The sequence below is a fragment of the Kwoniella dejecticola genome, chromosome 1 (assembly GCF_000512565.2).
Source record: "Kwoniella dejecticola CBS 10117 chromosome 1, complete sequence".
Lineage (NCBI taxonomy): Eukaryota > Fungi > Basidiomycota > Tremellomycetes > Tremellales > Cryptococcaceae > Kwoniella > Kwoniella dejecticola.
This window is the reverse complement of record NC_089301.1, coordinates 1,247,226-1,260,125: the sequence shown is the minus strand read 5'-3', so window position 1 is coordinate 1,260,125 and position 12,900 is coordinate 1,247,226. Positions and strand designations below refer to the sequence as shown.

At 47.7% G+C, this 12,900-nt stretch overlaps 4 protein-coding genes across 4 annotated transcripts; 3 read left to right on the top strand and 1 right to left on the bottom strand.

Moving 5' to 3' along the window:
• Positions 1-538: 538 nt before the first annotated feature.
• Positions 539-2,029, top strand: I303_100481 (uncharacterized protein; the record flags this gene model as incomplete). The annotated part of the gene is made up of 5 exons (XM_018403852.1): positions 539-663; positions 910-1,104; positions 1,208-1,366; positions 1,455-1,616; positions 1,828-2,029. The coding sequence occupies 5 exons, from the start codon at positions 539-541 to the stop codon at positions 2,027-2,029; spliced, it is 843 nt and encodes a 280-aa protein (XP_018266506.1).
• Positions 2,030-2,533: 504 nt separating this feature from the next.
• On the bottom strand, positions 2,534-5,347 carry I303_100480 (uncharacterized protein; the record flags this gene model as incomplete). The annotated part of the gene is made up of 9 exons (XM_018403851.1): positions 2,534-2,734; positions 2,856-2,942; positions 3,010-3,159; positions 3,236-3,478; positions 3,542-3,674; positions 3,748-3,815; positions 3,884-3,981; positions 4,044-5,039; positions 5,116-5,347. The coding sequence occupies 9 exons, from the start codon at positions 5,345-5,347 to the stop codon at positions 2,534-2,536; spliced, it is 2,208 nt and encodes a 735-aa protein (XP_018266505.1).
• Positions 5,348-5,974: 627 nt separating this feature from the next.
• Positions 5,975-10,138, top strand: I303_100479 (uncharacterized protein; the record flags this gene model as incomplete). The annotated part of the gene is made up of 12 exons (XM_065968125.1): positions 5,975-6,373; positions 6,494-6,707; positions 6,769-6,897; positions 7,029-7,170; positions 7,238-7,316; positions 7,370-7,466; positions 7,518-7,595; positions 7,655-8,340; positions 8,419-8,548; positions 8,635-8,808; positions 8,890-9,059; positions 9,146-10,138. 12 exons carry the CDS (start codon positions 5,975-5,977, stop codon positions 10,136-10,138), a joined length of 3,291 nt encoding a protein of 1,096 aa, XP_065824197.1.
• A 778-nt stretch (positions 10,139-10,916) lies between these two features.
• On the top strand, positions 10,917-12,268 carry I303_100478 (60S ribosomal protein uL2; the record flags this gene model as incomplete). Its single annotated transcript, XM_018403849.1, has 4 exons — positions 10,917-10,922; positions 11,160-11,311; positions 11,586-12,159; positions 12,233-12,268. 4 exons carry the CDS (start codon positions 10,917-10,919, stop codon positions 12,266-12,268), a joined length of 768 nt encoding a protein of 255 aa, XP_018266503.1.
• Positions 12,269-12,900: the final 632 nt, after the last annotated feature.

The window sequence follows — 12,900 nt, the reverse complement described above, 5'->3', positions numbered from 1 at the left end:
TAATGAGCTTTAAGCGTTGCCGTCCGAATCAAGGAATCAAGAAGGCACCTTCAGAATCAAAGATCAAGATCTTTGATCAGATGACCTGGTGCCAGCCAAAGTAAGTCCGGGGCCCGGGAGTACGGAGGTTTGTGATAGGACATTCCTCGCTGTAAAATACCTCGTTATCCGCTTTCGTCCCAACAGAACATGCATAAGATCAGTCCTGAGCGATTTTGTCAATGACAATCATGCCGAGTTCGGCACAAGTATCGAAAACATCAAAGGGACCTGTGCTCAGGAACAAAAGGGAAAAGATGATGCGAGATTGAGTGATCACGCGTGGATTGAGGATAGATAGGACATGTCCGCTCAACTTTCCTTTGAGCTAAAACAAATACCTCAAACACAGCTTTCATCATCATCCTTGAACATCATTCAGCTTACGCTGCTCACGTACACAACACTCATCTCCTACAGGAACTCTCGGTAACCCTTGCTTGCCGGATCACCTTACTTCGGCCGAGCGTTTTCGTTACGGATAAGATAGTGATCCACGATGAGATCCACTTCTTGGCGATCTAATCTCTTGTTCCTATCTCTGTTTACCTTTTTCATCCTTGGTGGACTCGTATCAGCTACCGATGCCGCGGCCGAGTCGAACGTGGTCGATGCCGATGATAGGTACGTTGTACACTTACTTTCAGCCGTGCCTTCGGTCCTTGTTTGTTCCGTCGAGGAAGAGAATGATTGTCAAGGACGCACGAAGCAGATTGTGCTCAACCTCTTCCAAACGAAAACGACGCTCTGTCTCTGTGTCGCGCGCGCATCATGTCACTAGCCTCGTTAGCTCATGATGGTCTACCCGCCAATGAGTACGATTCTCGCGAAGGCATGACCGCTGATCATCATCGACTTGACCTTCTGCAGCGCGAGCAAGCCAGAGGGACTGGGCGGTACCATCAAGCATCTCTTGAAAGTAGCCATCAAAGGCGCGGACCCTATCTCATTCGCTAAACGCGATGCTGAGGACGGGATCGAGCGAATAACCGATGACAACTATGTTGATCTCGTCGAACATTCTCTGGGCGGTGGATTGGAGAACGAAGTCTGGGTCGTACTTGTGTGAGTGGATCTTCTTTATCTTTAGGAAATCCTGATTGGACACTCGCGGACATGACCAACAAAGCTTACTTGTGTATAATTCCACTTTGATCTCATTTCGTAGGCACGGTAGATTGACGGATCCAGCAACCGAAACAATCATGGAATATCACAAAAACGCCTCTGACCTAGTCAAACAAGATCCGGAGTCGGGGAATTATAGATTCGCAAGAGTGGATTATATTACTGCTTGGAAGACTTGTACGAGGTGGTTGTTGATGAGGTGAGTCTGAGTATCTACTTGTTCCAAGTCGATATCTTGATGTTGTGGAGCAATCGGCACTCGCTGATCTCTGCCCTAAATGCGTCAGACCGCCCTACTTAGTCATCATTTCCGAGTCGGGACTTAAACTCCGTTTCATCCCTATTCAATCATTAGGCAAAGAACCAGAAAGTCTGTATCAGGTCATCAAAGGCAAGATGTATGAAGTCGTCGTACCGTGGAATAGCAGGTGGTCGCCCGACGGAGATAGGTGAGTATCATCCAAATTCAGATCAAAGTACGATCTCAAAGTACGATCTATCTTATCATATCTTATCCTATCATATCATGTCATATCCTGTCCTATCATCCTTTCCTCTCAAGCAACAATGATTGATTCCGTTTAACGAAATCTCCTGATTCGATTCCAGCCCACTCAGCACTTAGCTGACCATCACTTTCCGCAACTTGTGTCGATTTAGATCATACCTCATCGAATATTACATCACAGCCCAAGACAAAATATCCCAACTCACAAACGGTATACCGAGTTGGGTAATATTAGCGGTCACAGGGGTTTTCACGCAGCAGCTCATGAGCTGGTTACATGCTCCTAATCATGCTCAGACTCAGACTAGATTTGGGCCATCTTCCACTTCCACTTCGGGGCGCGTCGTGAGATAGGGAAAGATCACTGTGAAAGAGACCAAGTAAGGTTGTCAGGTCAGACTGGGGCGTTGAAAAAGGATATCCTCCTCAAGTGAGAGCCCGCGGTCGATTATTTATACGGGAAGAACAAAGAACAAAGATTGCAGAAGAAGATATATCGTTCATATCGTTAAGTGCGATATCGCGAATCTATACACAATCTAGACTATATAACATTGTTTCAATACAAGTACAGATAGATGGAAAGTCAGAAAGTCATACAAATATACAATGAATATACACATAACAAAATTAGACTTGCGAATATCGACTTGAATACATTGTGTTGCTTCATTAAAACCCCTTTCCCGCTTATCCCCAGAGTCATCCCAAGAAACTGATACTAAAGCCGTCTTTCAATTGATTTGATAAATCTTGAATGTCTTGACACCTTTGAGCACTACTATCGAGGTTTGGTGATCCTCAGAAGAAATTCTCTTATCCCTCTCGAGCCAAAAGCGTCTTGAATCAAGACCCAACCTAAAATTTTGGATTCCCCCAACTCCTCTCTTCCAATTTCCCATGCGCGATCTCCCAAATCATCAACCGTCTGAAGTACGGCATATGTTCCGCCTTAAATTCGAAACCATCCTTCTTCAGATCCCGCCCTCGAGAAATCATCTCAAGGGTCTGACATGAGAAGACTCCGCAATCTGATCCGTTGTTCTGTTGAGGAGAATTCTATTTTCCAAAATGAACAAATAAACAAACAAATACGTATCAGTGATGCTTCTAGCATCTTGAACACAATAACCATTCCATTCCTTCCGCGTTTCTGGAATAACAAGATGACTAGACTTACCTTGTTGAACTCGTCAGACCACCCGTTAAAGTTGAACGGTTTTCCTTTCCGTTCTTTATGCTCGTCATCCAGGTAACTCCTGACCAGCTGCAACGATTGGCATTTACTGTCAGTCAGTATTGACTGGCATTGACAAAAGGTGCAGCGGACTCACCTCAAACACATCGTCTCGATGACGTCCTCCATCACCCATTGAATCGTAATACTCTATTCGCTTTTGATCGAAGTTTATCGCGCATGCAGTCCAATGCATATTGCCGATATTGATCGGGAAGATCACGGTGTTCATCGAGAAAATATCAACCTGAACCGATCGTCACTCATCAGCTTAGACTCGTTCACCCGCCTAGACACGGCAGAAGAAGCAAGCATCGACTCACTTTCTTGGTCCATCGCTTAACAGCACTGTAACCTGTCTCGCCGACTCGTTGATAGAAAAACGAATTGAAGAAATGTACCTTCCTACTGGTCGATTTGGCTCTTTCGACCATCAATGCTCCGTAGAAGTTCATTATCTCGTCGTCGAGCCAAGTACCATCCTTGAGTCGCCGTATAGATGACGCTTCGCATTGGGCCAACGCAACTCGAGCTTTGAAGGCAGGGTCTTTCAGATAGGCCACAATCTGATTGAAAGATATGGTATTAGCAGGCTACCAAGGAGTCTGGGAAATAAAAGGCATGCTCACCTGTCGTTCTCGGTCTTCAGAGAATTTAGTAGGTGCTTTAGGCCGGAGTGACGCTTCTATCTCGGCATCTTTCTTCTTTTGCTCCGCATCAAGTTCCTCCAGACTCTTTAAGACTGATTTGACGTTGAAAATCCTAAAATCACATTCACCTCAAGTCAGCAATCCTTGGCACGCAATAGAAAATCTGATGCAAGATGCAGACTCACTTGGCCTGTTCATCAGCTCTTTCGCGGGCTTGTTTACCCGTAGCGCGTTTGCCGTTTACATCGAATGTCTGTTCTCCGGGCAATCAATATCAATCATCCGTATCACCTGGATTTCGCAGCAACAAGGGGAACTTACATTCGCTTTAGGTTGTGTTCGTTCTTCCAATGTCACTCTCCTGTTGGCCAACAACATCGATTGTAAGAATTGCTTGTCGGCATTAATACCAATATGACCTGCCATACATCTCATCTAAGCGCCACCCAATGGAGCCGGAACACATGCAGGATGGACTCACTGATAGCCATATGAGCCTTTTCAATTTGATTGCCTATGCCAGCACCTTTGCCTGAGAAGAGGTTTTGGACCCTCAGGATGGCCCTGCTATTCTGCTCCTTGCCCTGTGCTTCCTCTTGAGCTGCCATCTGCTTGCAGATCCTTCGGACCATCGATTCTCCGATCTCCTTGCTCTTCTTAGGTGAGCGCATATTGCTTCTGTTTTTCCTGCGTTGACTCCTGTTCTCACTACTCTCGCGGGAAGAAGAGGATTCTGAGGACGATGTGCTTCGCTTGTCCGCCTCCCAGCCCTTCTTAGCTTTGCGAGGAGGTGTGATGCTGACTTCGGGTCGATGTGGCCTTCTCAAGGCTGGGTGTGAGGCTGGTATATGATGGTACGGTGAGCCATCAGCCAGTCTGAAGTCGTATCCAGGCTGAGGCTGCGTAAGCTGATTATGTGAGTTGGAAGGTTTTGTGGGCGATTTTGGCCGGAAGGAAGCTCCTTTAGAATTCTGCTTTGTCTCCTCTGAAAGCGACAATTGTGATGTAGGAGGCTGACCGCTCTCGAACAGGGAATTGGTGTTTTCCGCGTTGACCGAAAAACGCTCTTGGAATAAGCGATCGTCTATGCTGTTGATCAAGGGCTTATGGCTAGGACCTGCTTCACTGCTTGCTAGCAGCCCATCTGTTCGACCAGAGATAGACCCGTTGGGTTCGTGGATTTGGGCCATCTTCACGCCGTCATCTTCCGTGAAGTCGAGTGGATGCTCTTCCGAGCCTTCTTCACTTCCTTTGGGTGCGATAGGCTCATACTCTTCTTTGTACTTGGCTGAGTCCGCTTCCGCTAACATCTGCAAGGATGACCCCGACTTCGATAGGAGGAATTTTTGTACATCGTCTAGCTGGTCGTCGGCCGGGGTGACGGCGCCACCGGCAGATGTAGAAGTATCTGCTATACGTTTCGAACCTGCGGGGCGGGATGCAGATTGAGCTGGTTGTTGAGGGTGACGGGCTTGACCTATCATTCGTTATTCGTTAGCCTCAGAGAGCTTGACAGCCGGAGTAAATTGGTCAAGAGAGGTGTCAACACGCACCCGACTGACTCTGATCCTTGGCATCTGCGAAAGGATTGATTCTGCCAATGACACCCATCACAACGTTCTTGAATGTGTCTAAAGTAGATTCTTCCGGTATCGGACGTGTGATTCTACTTGATTTATCGTCACTAAATGGCTGGGGGGAAGCTTTCTTTCGCTTGTGGTTATGTCGATGATGATCGTCGAGTGAGCTTGAAGAGGAGCGTCGTTTTTGGGCTGAAATCGACATTGGGCTCAAGTGCTGACGAGAGGATGTCGGAGGATCAAGGTGAAAGGAAGAGCGCTGGAGAAAAAGGCACAAGCGATGTCGCCCTCTTGCTGGCTGGGACCGAGACCAGTGACGCTGTGGGTGGTTACTGGGGCGTGGGTGTGGGAATGACGCTGAGCTGTAGAGGGATCGTCCGATGTCCTAGGTATCGCAGAGTAAAACGTAGATGTTCAATGACTGAAGTGCACGAGGTCATCATCCAAATCCCAATCTAATTTATCAGTGAATGCATGCATATGCACATTTCTACGCGCGACCGATAGCGGCATCAAATACACGTGGTCATTTGTATATATGTGTGTATTCCAAGCTAAGTTGTCCCTGACCGTCATTGTCATCTCGACATCACCGACAATTGACATCAGACCCACTCTTCTTGATGACAGCTCATTGAACAGCAAGCAGCAGAACGAGAGCGAGGACAGATATCGTACGACTGCCGCTCCATATCGCGACCAACATCTTGTGCGAAGGCCGAACACATCAAGTCAAGGCTGTACGCAACGTCGCCGCCCGAGGAACAGCAAATAGACCAGACAACAAGTCGCGCGATCATCAGTCTCGCGACCCCCGACTTACGGGGATTGGATGGCAGCCTTACACGCTACAGAGTCAATCACCAACCTTCTCTCAAGTAGAGCGGATGAACTCCAAGAAGTAGAAGTAAAAGCTGAATCTTCGACATCGGCTTCGAGGCAAGCTGCAACATCGGCTCTCGCGAGGGACGACTCCGATATGGTCGAAGCCGAATTAGATCCAGGGGATACACCTTCTTCGTCGAGTCTATCAAGACCTGATGCGAGTAACAGCGAGGACATTGGTGCCGAGGTGATGGATCGCGATGATATAGATATGGACGAAGAGCGACAGCACGACGAAGGAGGAGAGGATGCAGGAATAGGGATAGAGATAGTCGATGATGGAAATGGAGATTTGGATGATCTGGGGAATGATATGGATGTCAACCTAGACGGGAAACGCGTCAAGGTGAGCCCCCTTCACCTTGACCCAGAGTCATGGATGAATACCAAAGGCGGCGGGGCTCTGCGCCCATGGCGTTCGACTGTCGATGGTTGTCAAATGCTGACTGATGTATTGAATGGACAGGTGTACGAACTCCAAGATACGTCATGGCATGATCGAGGGACGGGGTTCTGTAAAGGCATATATGATGATACGCAGGATATAGCTTTGATCATTGTGGAGAGGGAAGACTTTTCGTCGGAAGGTGAAAAAGCCGAAGCACCAGGAGGATTCTTAAAAGAGGAGTTGTTGTTGAGCGCGAGGGTGGAAAAGGAGGATATATATGGCAAACAACAGGGTGAGCTTTAAATTCGAGATTCAGCGAAAACAGACCAGTATGACTGAGCATATGGATGCAGACACGTTAATCGTGTGGACTGAGCCTGCAACAGGCTTAGACATGGCATTGTCGTTTCAAGATCCAGAGGGATGCGAAGATATCTGGCAATTCATCTGTGAAGTCCAACGCCATCTCCTAAGCATGACTTGTAAGTTCAATGACCCTTTCCTCCATTCACCACCAATCAAGTCAATGTTCAGACAAGACGCATCGAATTATACGACGTCGGGAAGAGGAAGTATGCTCCAGCTGATTACGTCATTCCTCCTGCACGTACAGCCGAAGCCGAAACGGAAACGACTCAGATACCTTCTTCTTCCTCGCCCACAAACAACTCGCCGGTGATCGGTCCAGGAGCATTAGCTATGCAAGTTTCGGAGTCTAGGATACCCTGGCAGACACCGACTTTGGCGAATATTCGGTGAGCCCCCATCTGCCTCATCTTTTTGGGAGGAGATCCCAAGACTGACTCACTGGGGGTGTCGTAGGGAGCAAGAGATGTTCATCAGGATGCAAGCGAAGTCACCTGTCGGAAGAGAAAAAGCAGTGGAGCACATACTGAATGAAGTGAGTCATGAAATAGCGAAAGAGGCACGCACCGTATCTGACCCCAAATGTAGGATTACATCAAGCACCTGATAGCGGTACTGGATCAAGCGGAGGATCTGGAGAGTCTGGATGATCTACATGCCCTTTGTTCGCTGATGCAGACCATAAGTGAGCTGATAATTTTGCTGCGCAACGTGACGTAGCTGACTTCTTTCACAGTACTGTTCAACGACAATGGCGTGTTTGAGTACATATTGCAGGACGATGTGTTTATGGGAGTAATGGGAATGCTGGAGTGTGAGTCGCAAACTCTCAGTGACGAGCTGGCAGGATAAGCTGATGATGTCTTCGTACAGATGATCCTGAATTTCCGGGACTGAAAGCATCATATCGTCAATATTTCCAAGATACAGCTCGATTCCGTCAAGTAGTCGAGATCAAGGATGACAATATACGTAACAAAATACATCAAACATATCGTCTTCTATATCTGAAAGATGTGGTCCTTGCCCGCGTGCTGGACGATCCAACATTCAACATATTGAACGGTTTCGTCTTCTTCAACCAGGTTGACATCATAAATTACATTCAGCAAAACGACATATTCTTACATCATCTATTCAACGGATTCCACGAACCGCCTGCCGATCCCGAAACGTCCAAGACCGAACCACTAGACGAGAGGAAGCGCGATGTAGTGATGTTCTTACATCAGCTGATGATCATGGGCAAAGGAGTCCAGTTGCAAGGAAGATTAACGCTATATCGTAATCTGGTGGAAAGGGGTCTGTTGTTCGTGTGTGAATGGGCATTTAGAAGGACGGAAGCGACCCTTCTTCATGCGGGTGCGGAGATCATGACGTTAGCAGTGGAGCATGATGCCAATGTGGTCAGACTGCATGTCTTCAAGGAAGAGGAAGCGAAGAGACGGACATTGGTACTAGAGATAATCAATTTATTGCATTCGACGAAGAATTTGGGTTTGATGTCTCAGATGTCTGACACATTGCGGACCTTGCTGGAAACTCCTCCAGAGAACGAGGTAAGAATCTCGCTTCTTTCATGACGACTCGTACCCGCTTGGAACTCCGCTGACTGTGGGATGTGGGATGATGTTCAGGCGTTCGTGGCGCGCACCAAAGAAGGACCCTTGTCGGAATCGTTCAGCACGTATTTCTACGAGAATTGCACGAATGTCCTATTCAAGCCTTTGCTAGATGCGCCGGATGTCAAGTCAGAATTGGCCAAAAGTCAGTATTCACTCTGAATCTCCTTCCGTGTATTCCAATTATCATTTCGTGTCTGAGCTAATATGGCAATCCGCACTGCATCGTAGATCCCCAATTCAAATTGGCCCGAGAACACATCACACTCCTACAGCACCTGGTCGAATTACTGTCCTTCTGTGTGCTAAGTCACGCACACAAGGCGTCCTACTTTGTACTGTCGAATCCTATTTCGAAGAAGGTGGTTGGTTTGTTATACGTGAAAGATAAACCTTTACGCCATGGTGAGTGATATCTCCCTACCCACGACTGCTAGCTATGCAACACGGTATGAATCTGGGCGTAGCTGACTTCTAGAATCATAGCGGCCTTGCGGTATATTCGAGCTTGCCTTAAGACGCCCAACCATTTCATGCACCGATATTACGTCAAGAATGACCTCTTCTTGCCTCTGCTTGAACTGTTGGAGGAGGAGAGTGTGAGAGACAATATGATGAGTTCTGCTTGTATGGACGTTTTGGAACTGATTCGACGGGTGAGTGCAAACGACGTGACAAGTGTAGAGCATAGTCTTGTTCTTCTGAATCTGAGCTGACGAAATGCGATGGATGATGTTACCAGGATAATCTTAAGTTGATCATAAATCACCTCTTCGACTCATATCGCGAACGAATCGATAAACTGGCTTCTCGAGCATTCCTGAAGAAATACATAGCCGGCCTACGCAATAGATGGGAAATAAATAACGAACCTCCGCCACCCGTGGCTCAATTGTCTAATAACGAAGCTGAATCCTCGAAGGCTCATGCGGATCGGAATGCTGAAGAGGAAGATTACTTCAATGCATCGGACGATGAAGAGGCGGCGTCAAGCAGTGATTCGACGAAAGTGCAACTACCCGTGCCCTCCAAGAGGAAGAGGATGTTCACTCATGGTGGCGGACCGAAGAAACGGCCAGCAGGAGCGAGACAACCGGGTTCCAATTCGACTCAAGCTCAAAATCAGAATCAGAATCAAACAACGGCATCTTCATCGTCGACGACACCGACACCGACGCAGGCCGAAGGCAGTAATCCTGGTGGAAGCAGTACTGGAGCAGCCTTGGGGTTGGATTACGATGATGGATCCGATTCAGATTCTTCTTCTGGACCTGCGTCCGCATCTGCCTCAGCTTCAGCGTCAAAATCCTCACCATACGGTAAAACACAAACGCAGTCAGTGGGAGATGAGATCAAGCGAGACAAAGATGAGGAGAAGGGAAAAGATATAAAAGCTACAGAAGAACTAGAAGAGGATTTAGGAGATGTAGCTATGCGTATGCGAGCTAAGAGACAAAGAGAAGAAGAGGAAGAAGAGGGGTTTGCTGGATTGTTAGTTGGTGCAGCGGCCGGCTCAAAGTCGAAGTCGCAATCACAATCACTGTCGAAAGAGACAAAAGAGGAAGATAAATCGCCTACAGACAGTGTTGTTGGTGGCAAGAGTGCCAAAAACACCGGCACATCGTCGACCACTTCGACGTCGACATCGACATCGACATCGACACCAGTGAAGGATATGGGAAAGAAGATCAGGTTGAATTTGGGATTCGGTAAGAAGATTGGAGGTGGAAAGTGAGGATGTGTGTCATGTCATCATACGTGATACTGCGTGTGGATCGTGATTTTCGATCGTGGTACCTGTCCTTAATTTGTAGGTGAGGGTGGACAAAGAAGAGAGCAGGTAGACCATGATATCTTGTATCATATGAATGAACCAATGATCTCATCTTATCTTTTTCGACATTTCGACATTTGATATTGGGCAAAAAGGCACATGTCGTATGCCTGCACATTAGCTACTTTGAACGCGGAGATGGGTTCGTCTCTTCAGGCATGTATTGACGTAAATTATATCGTGCGGTTGTTAGGATATCGCATGACGAGTAACGTCAAGCGCTGGTCATGCGGTCACTCCATGATGTGGTTATGTCCGACTGAGCAAGCGTATTCAAATTCAGATGCAGATGCATCGATCTGTATTGCAAGTGAACAGATAAAACGCTTTAATTCGTGAGATTCGGTGTTAAGCGCAATCACCGACACTGTGCATAATGGAAGATATGTCTTATATACCCGAGTGTGGCACTGCTGTATTTCCCTTTTCACCATACGCTGTTCTGAGATACAGGGTCTAGCGTAGTGGGATTCACCCATTGTAGCGTAGCATTGTAGCATTGTAGCTGGCATCAGCGTGATTTCCATCAAAACCTTCAATTCCACTACTTACGGTCTCTCCTCCATCCATCAAGTCTTAACCGACCATCAAAATTAGTCGTAAGTCTCACTCACTCACTCACCTCCTTCATCCTGCTCCATCTCTTCGATTGCTGCTGATACTTCGTTGCGTGTAGAAAATGGGTGTAAGTCCTTTCAATCGTCGATCCGATCGGGAGCAGACGTGATAGTATTCGGAAGAACGAGAGGATCAAGGAGATGATGTTGGATGATGGATGAGGGATGAGATCGTTAGCAAGGAATAAGCAGGCTGGGGGATATGCTTGGAGATGAAGGGAGGGACGAATGGCCGGATGAACGGGAGAAGGAGGACGATCGTTGAGAAGCACCAATCTGACATCTATTTGTTGTGATCTACGTAGCGAGTCATCCGAGCTCAAAGAAAATCCGGGGGTATCTTCAAGTCCCACACTCACCACAACAAGAACCCGGCTCGATTGAGAAACCTCGATTTCGCCGAGAAGAACGGGTACATCCGAGGTGTGGTTAGGGAGATCATCCACGATGCTGGTCGGTGAGTTGGATTCGCATACTTTGGGCATCTAGCTGTGCGGGTGGATGGGAGGGAGGGTACAGCAGCTTGAGGGTCGAAGGATGGTGTTTGAGGAGGAGCGATGACAGGAGAAGCGTCGCATATGAACATATGCACGGATGGAATTGCAGAAAAGGTTTTGGAATGATTCAGTCTCGAGGGAAGACATGATTGGAAGCGCCATGCTCTGAGATTGGATCACTGGATGATCTTGGGAACGGAGGCTGATACATTGCGCTTTTCTTCTCACTCCCAGAGGTGCTCCCCTCGCCACCGTCGTCTTCCGAGACCCATACAGATACAAGCTCCGAAAGGAAACTTTCCTCGCTACCGAGGGTATCTCCACTGGATCTTTCATCTACGCCGGTAAGAAGGCTACCCTGAACGTCGGAAACGTTCTCCCCATCGCCCAATGTCCCGAAGGAACCATCATCTCCAACGTCGAGGAGAAGATCGGAGACCGAGGAGCCTTAGCCAGAACTTCCGGAAACTACGCCACCGTCATCGGACACTCTGAGACCGGTGTCACCCGAATCAGATTACCTTCGGGTGCCAAGAAGACCATCTCTTCCCGATGCAGAGCCACCGTCGGTATCATTGCTGGAGGAGGAAGAATCGACAAGCCGTTCCTCAAGGCCGGTAGAAAACACCACGCCATGAGAGCCAAGAGAAACTCGTGGCCCAGAACCCGAGGTGTGGCTATGAACCCCGTCGATCACCCTCACGGTGGTGGTAACCATCAACACATTGGTCACGCTTCTACAATGGCCCGAGATGCTCCTTCGGGTCAAAAGGCTGGTCTTATCGCTGCCAGAAGAACTGGTCTTCTCGTGAGTGACCCAACTCCCACGACTGTTCACTACATCGTTCGTTTACTGATATTGATGAATTCCATCCACACAGCGAGGTACCGCCGGAAAGACCGTCGACACCGCTTAAGCTATTCATCAGTTTGTGCAGGGTTGATAGGGTTCATTGGGATGTTGAGAGTAAATCTGGTCTGGAGGATGAGAGGGATGACGGACTGGATATTACGATCAAAAACACATGGGAAAGTAGAGAGAGGCGATTTGTACTTGATAAACAGACATATTACCTTCTCTTCTATGCAGACTTCTTTTCGCCAACGCACAGGATGGACGGCTATGACATGTAATGATCGAGTCAACTGAAATCCATTCTTCTTGCGGCCTCATGCCGCTTCATTCACATCCATATTGACGCTGAGAATGAGACCGAGATTGGGTCTGAGTATGCATGATGAAATGAGGTGCTTGTCATTTTTCTCTGCACTCTTCACTCCACTTATCTCCGTGATCTGCATTGAGGCAATTTGAAGGATTGAAGACGTCACACCTCGGTCAATTCAGGAAAAGCACAAAATCACCATCCACCATCTACCGTCTACCATCTACCAGAACCGCGCCCAACTTTCTTGATACACGACTCATCTGTATTCTCCTTTACATCAACATTCATCCTTTCATTTCCTTGAACTACAGTATACCACAGATCATCTCTGCCCCTTCGACATCATGGTCATACCATGATTGTTGCTGGTCACTCGCCAT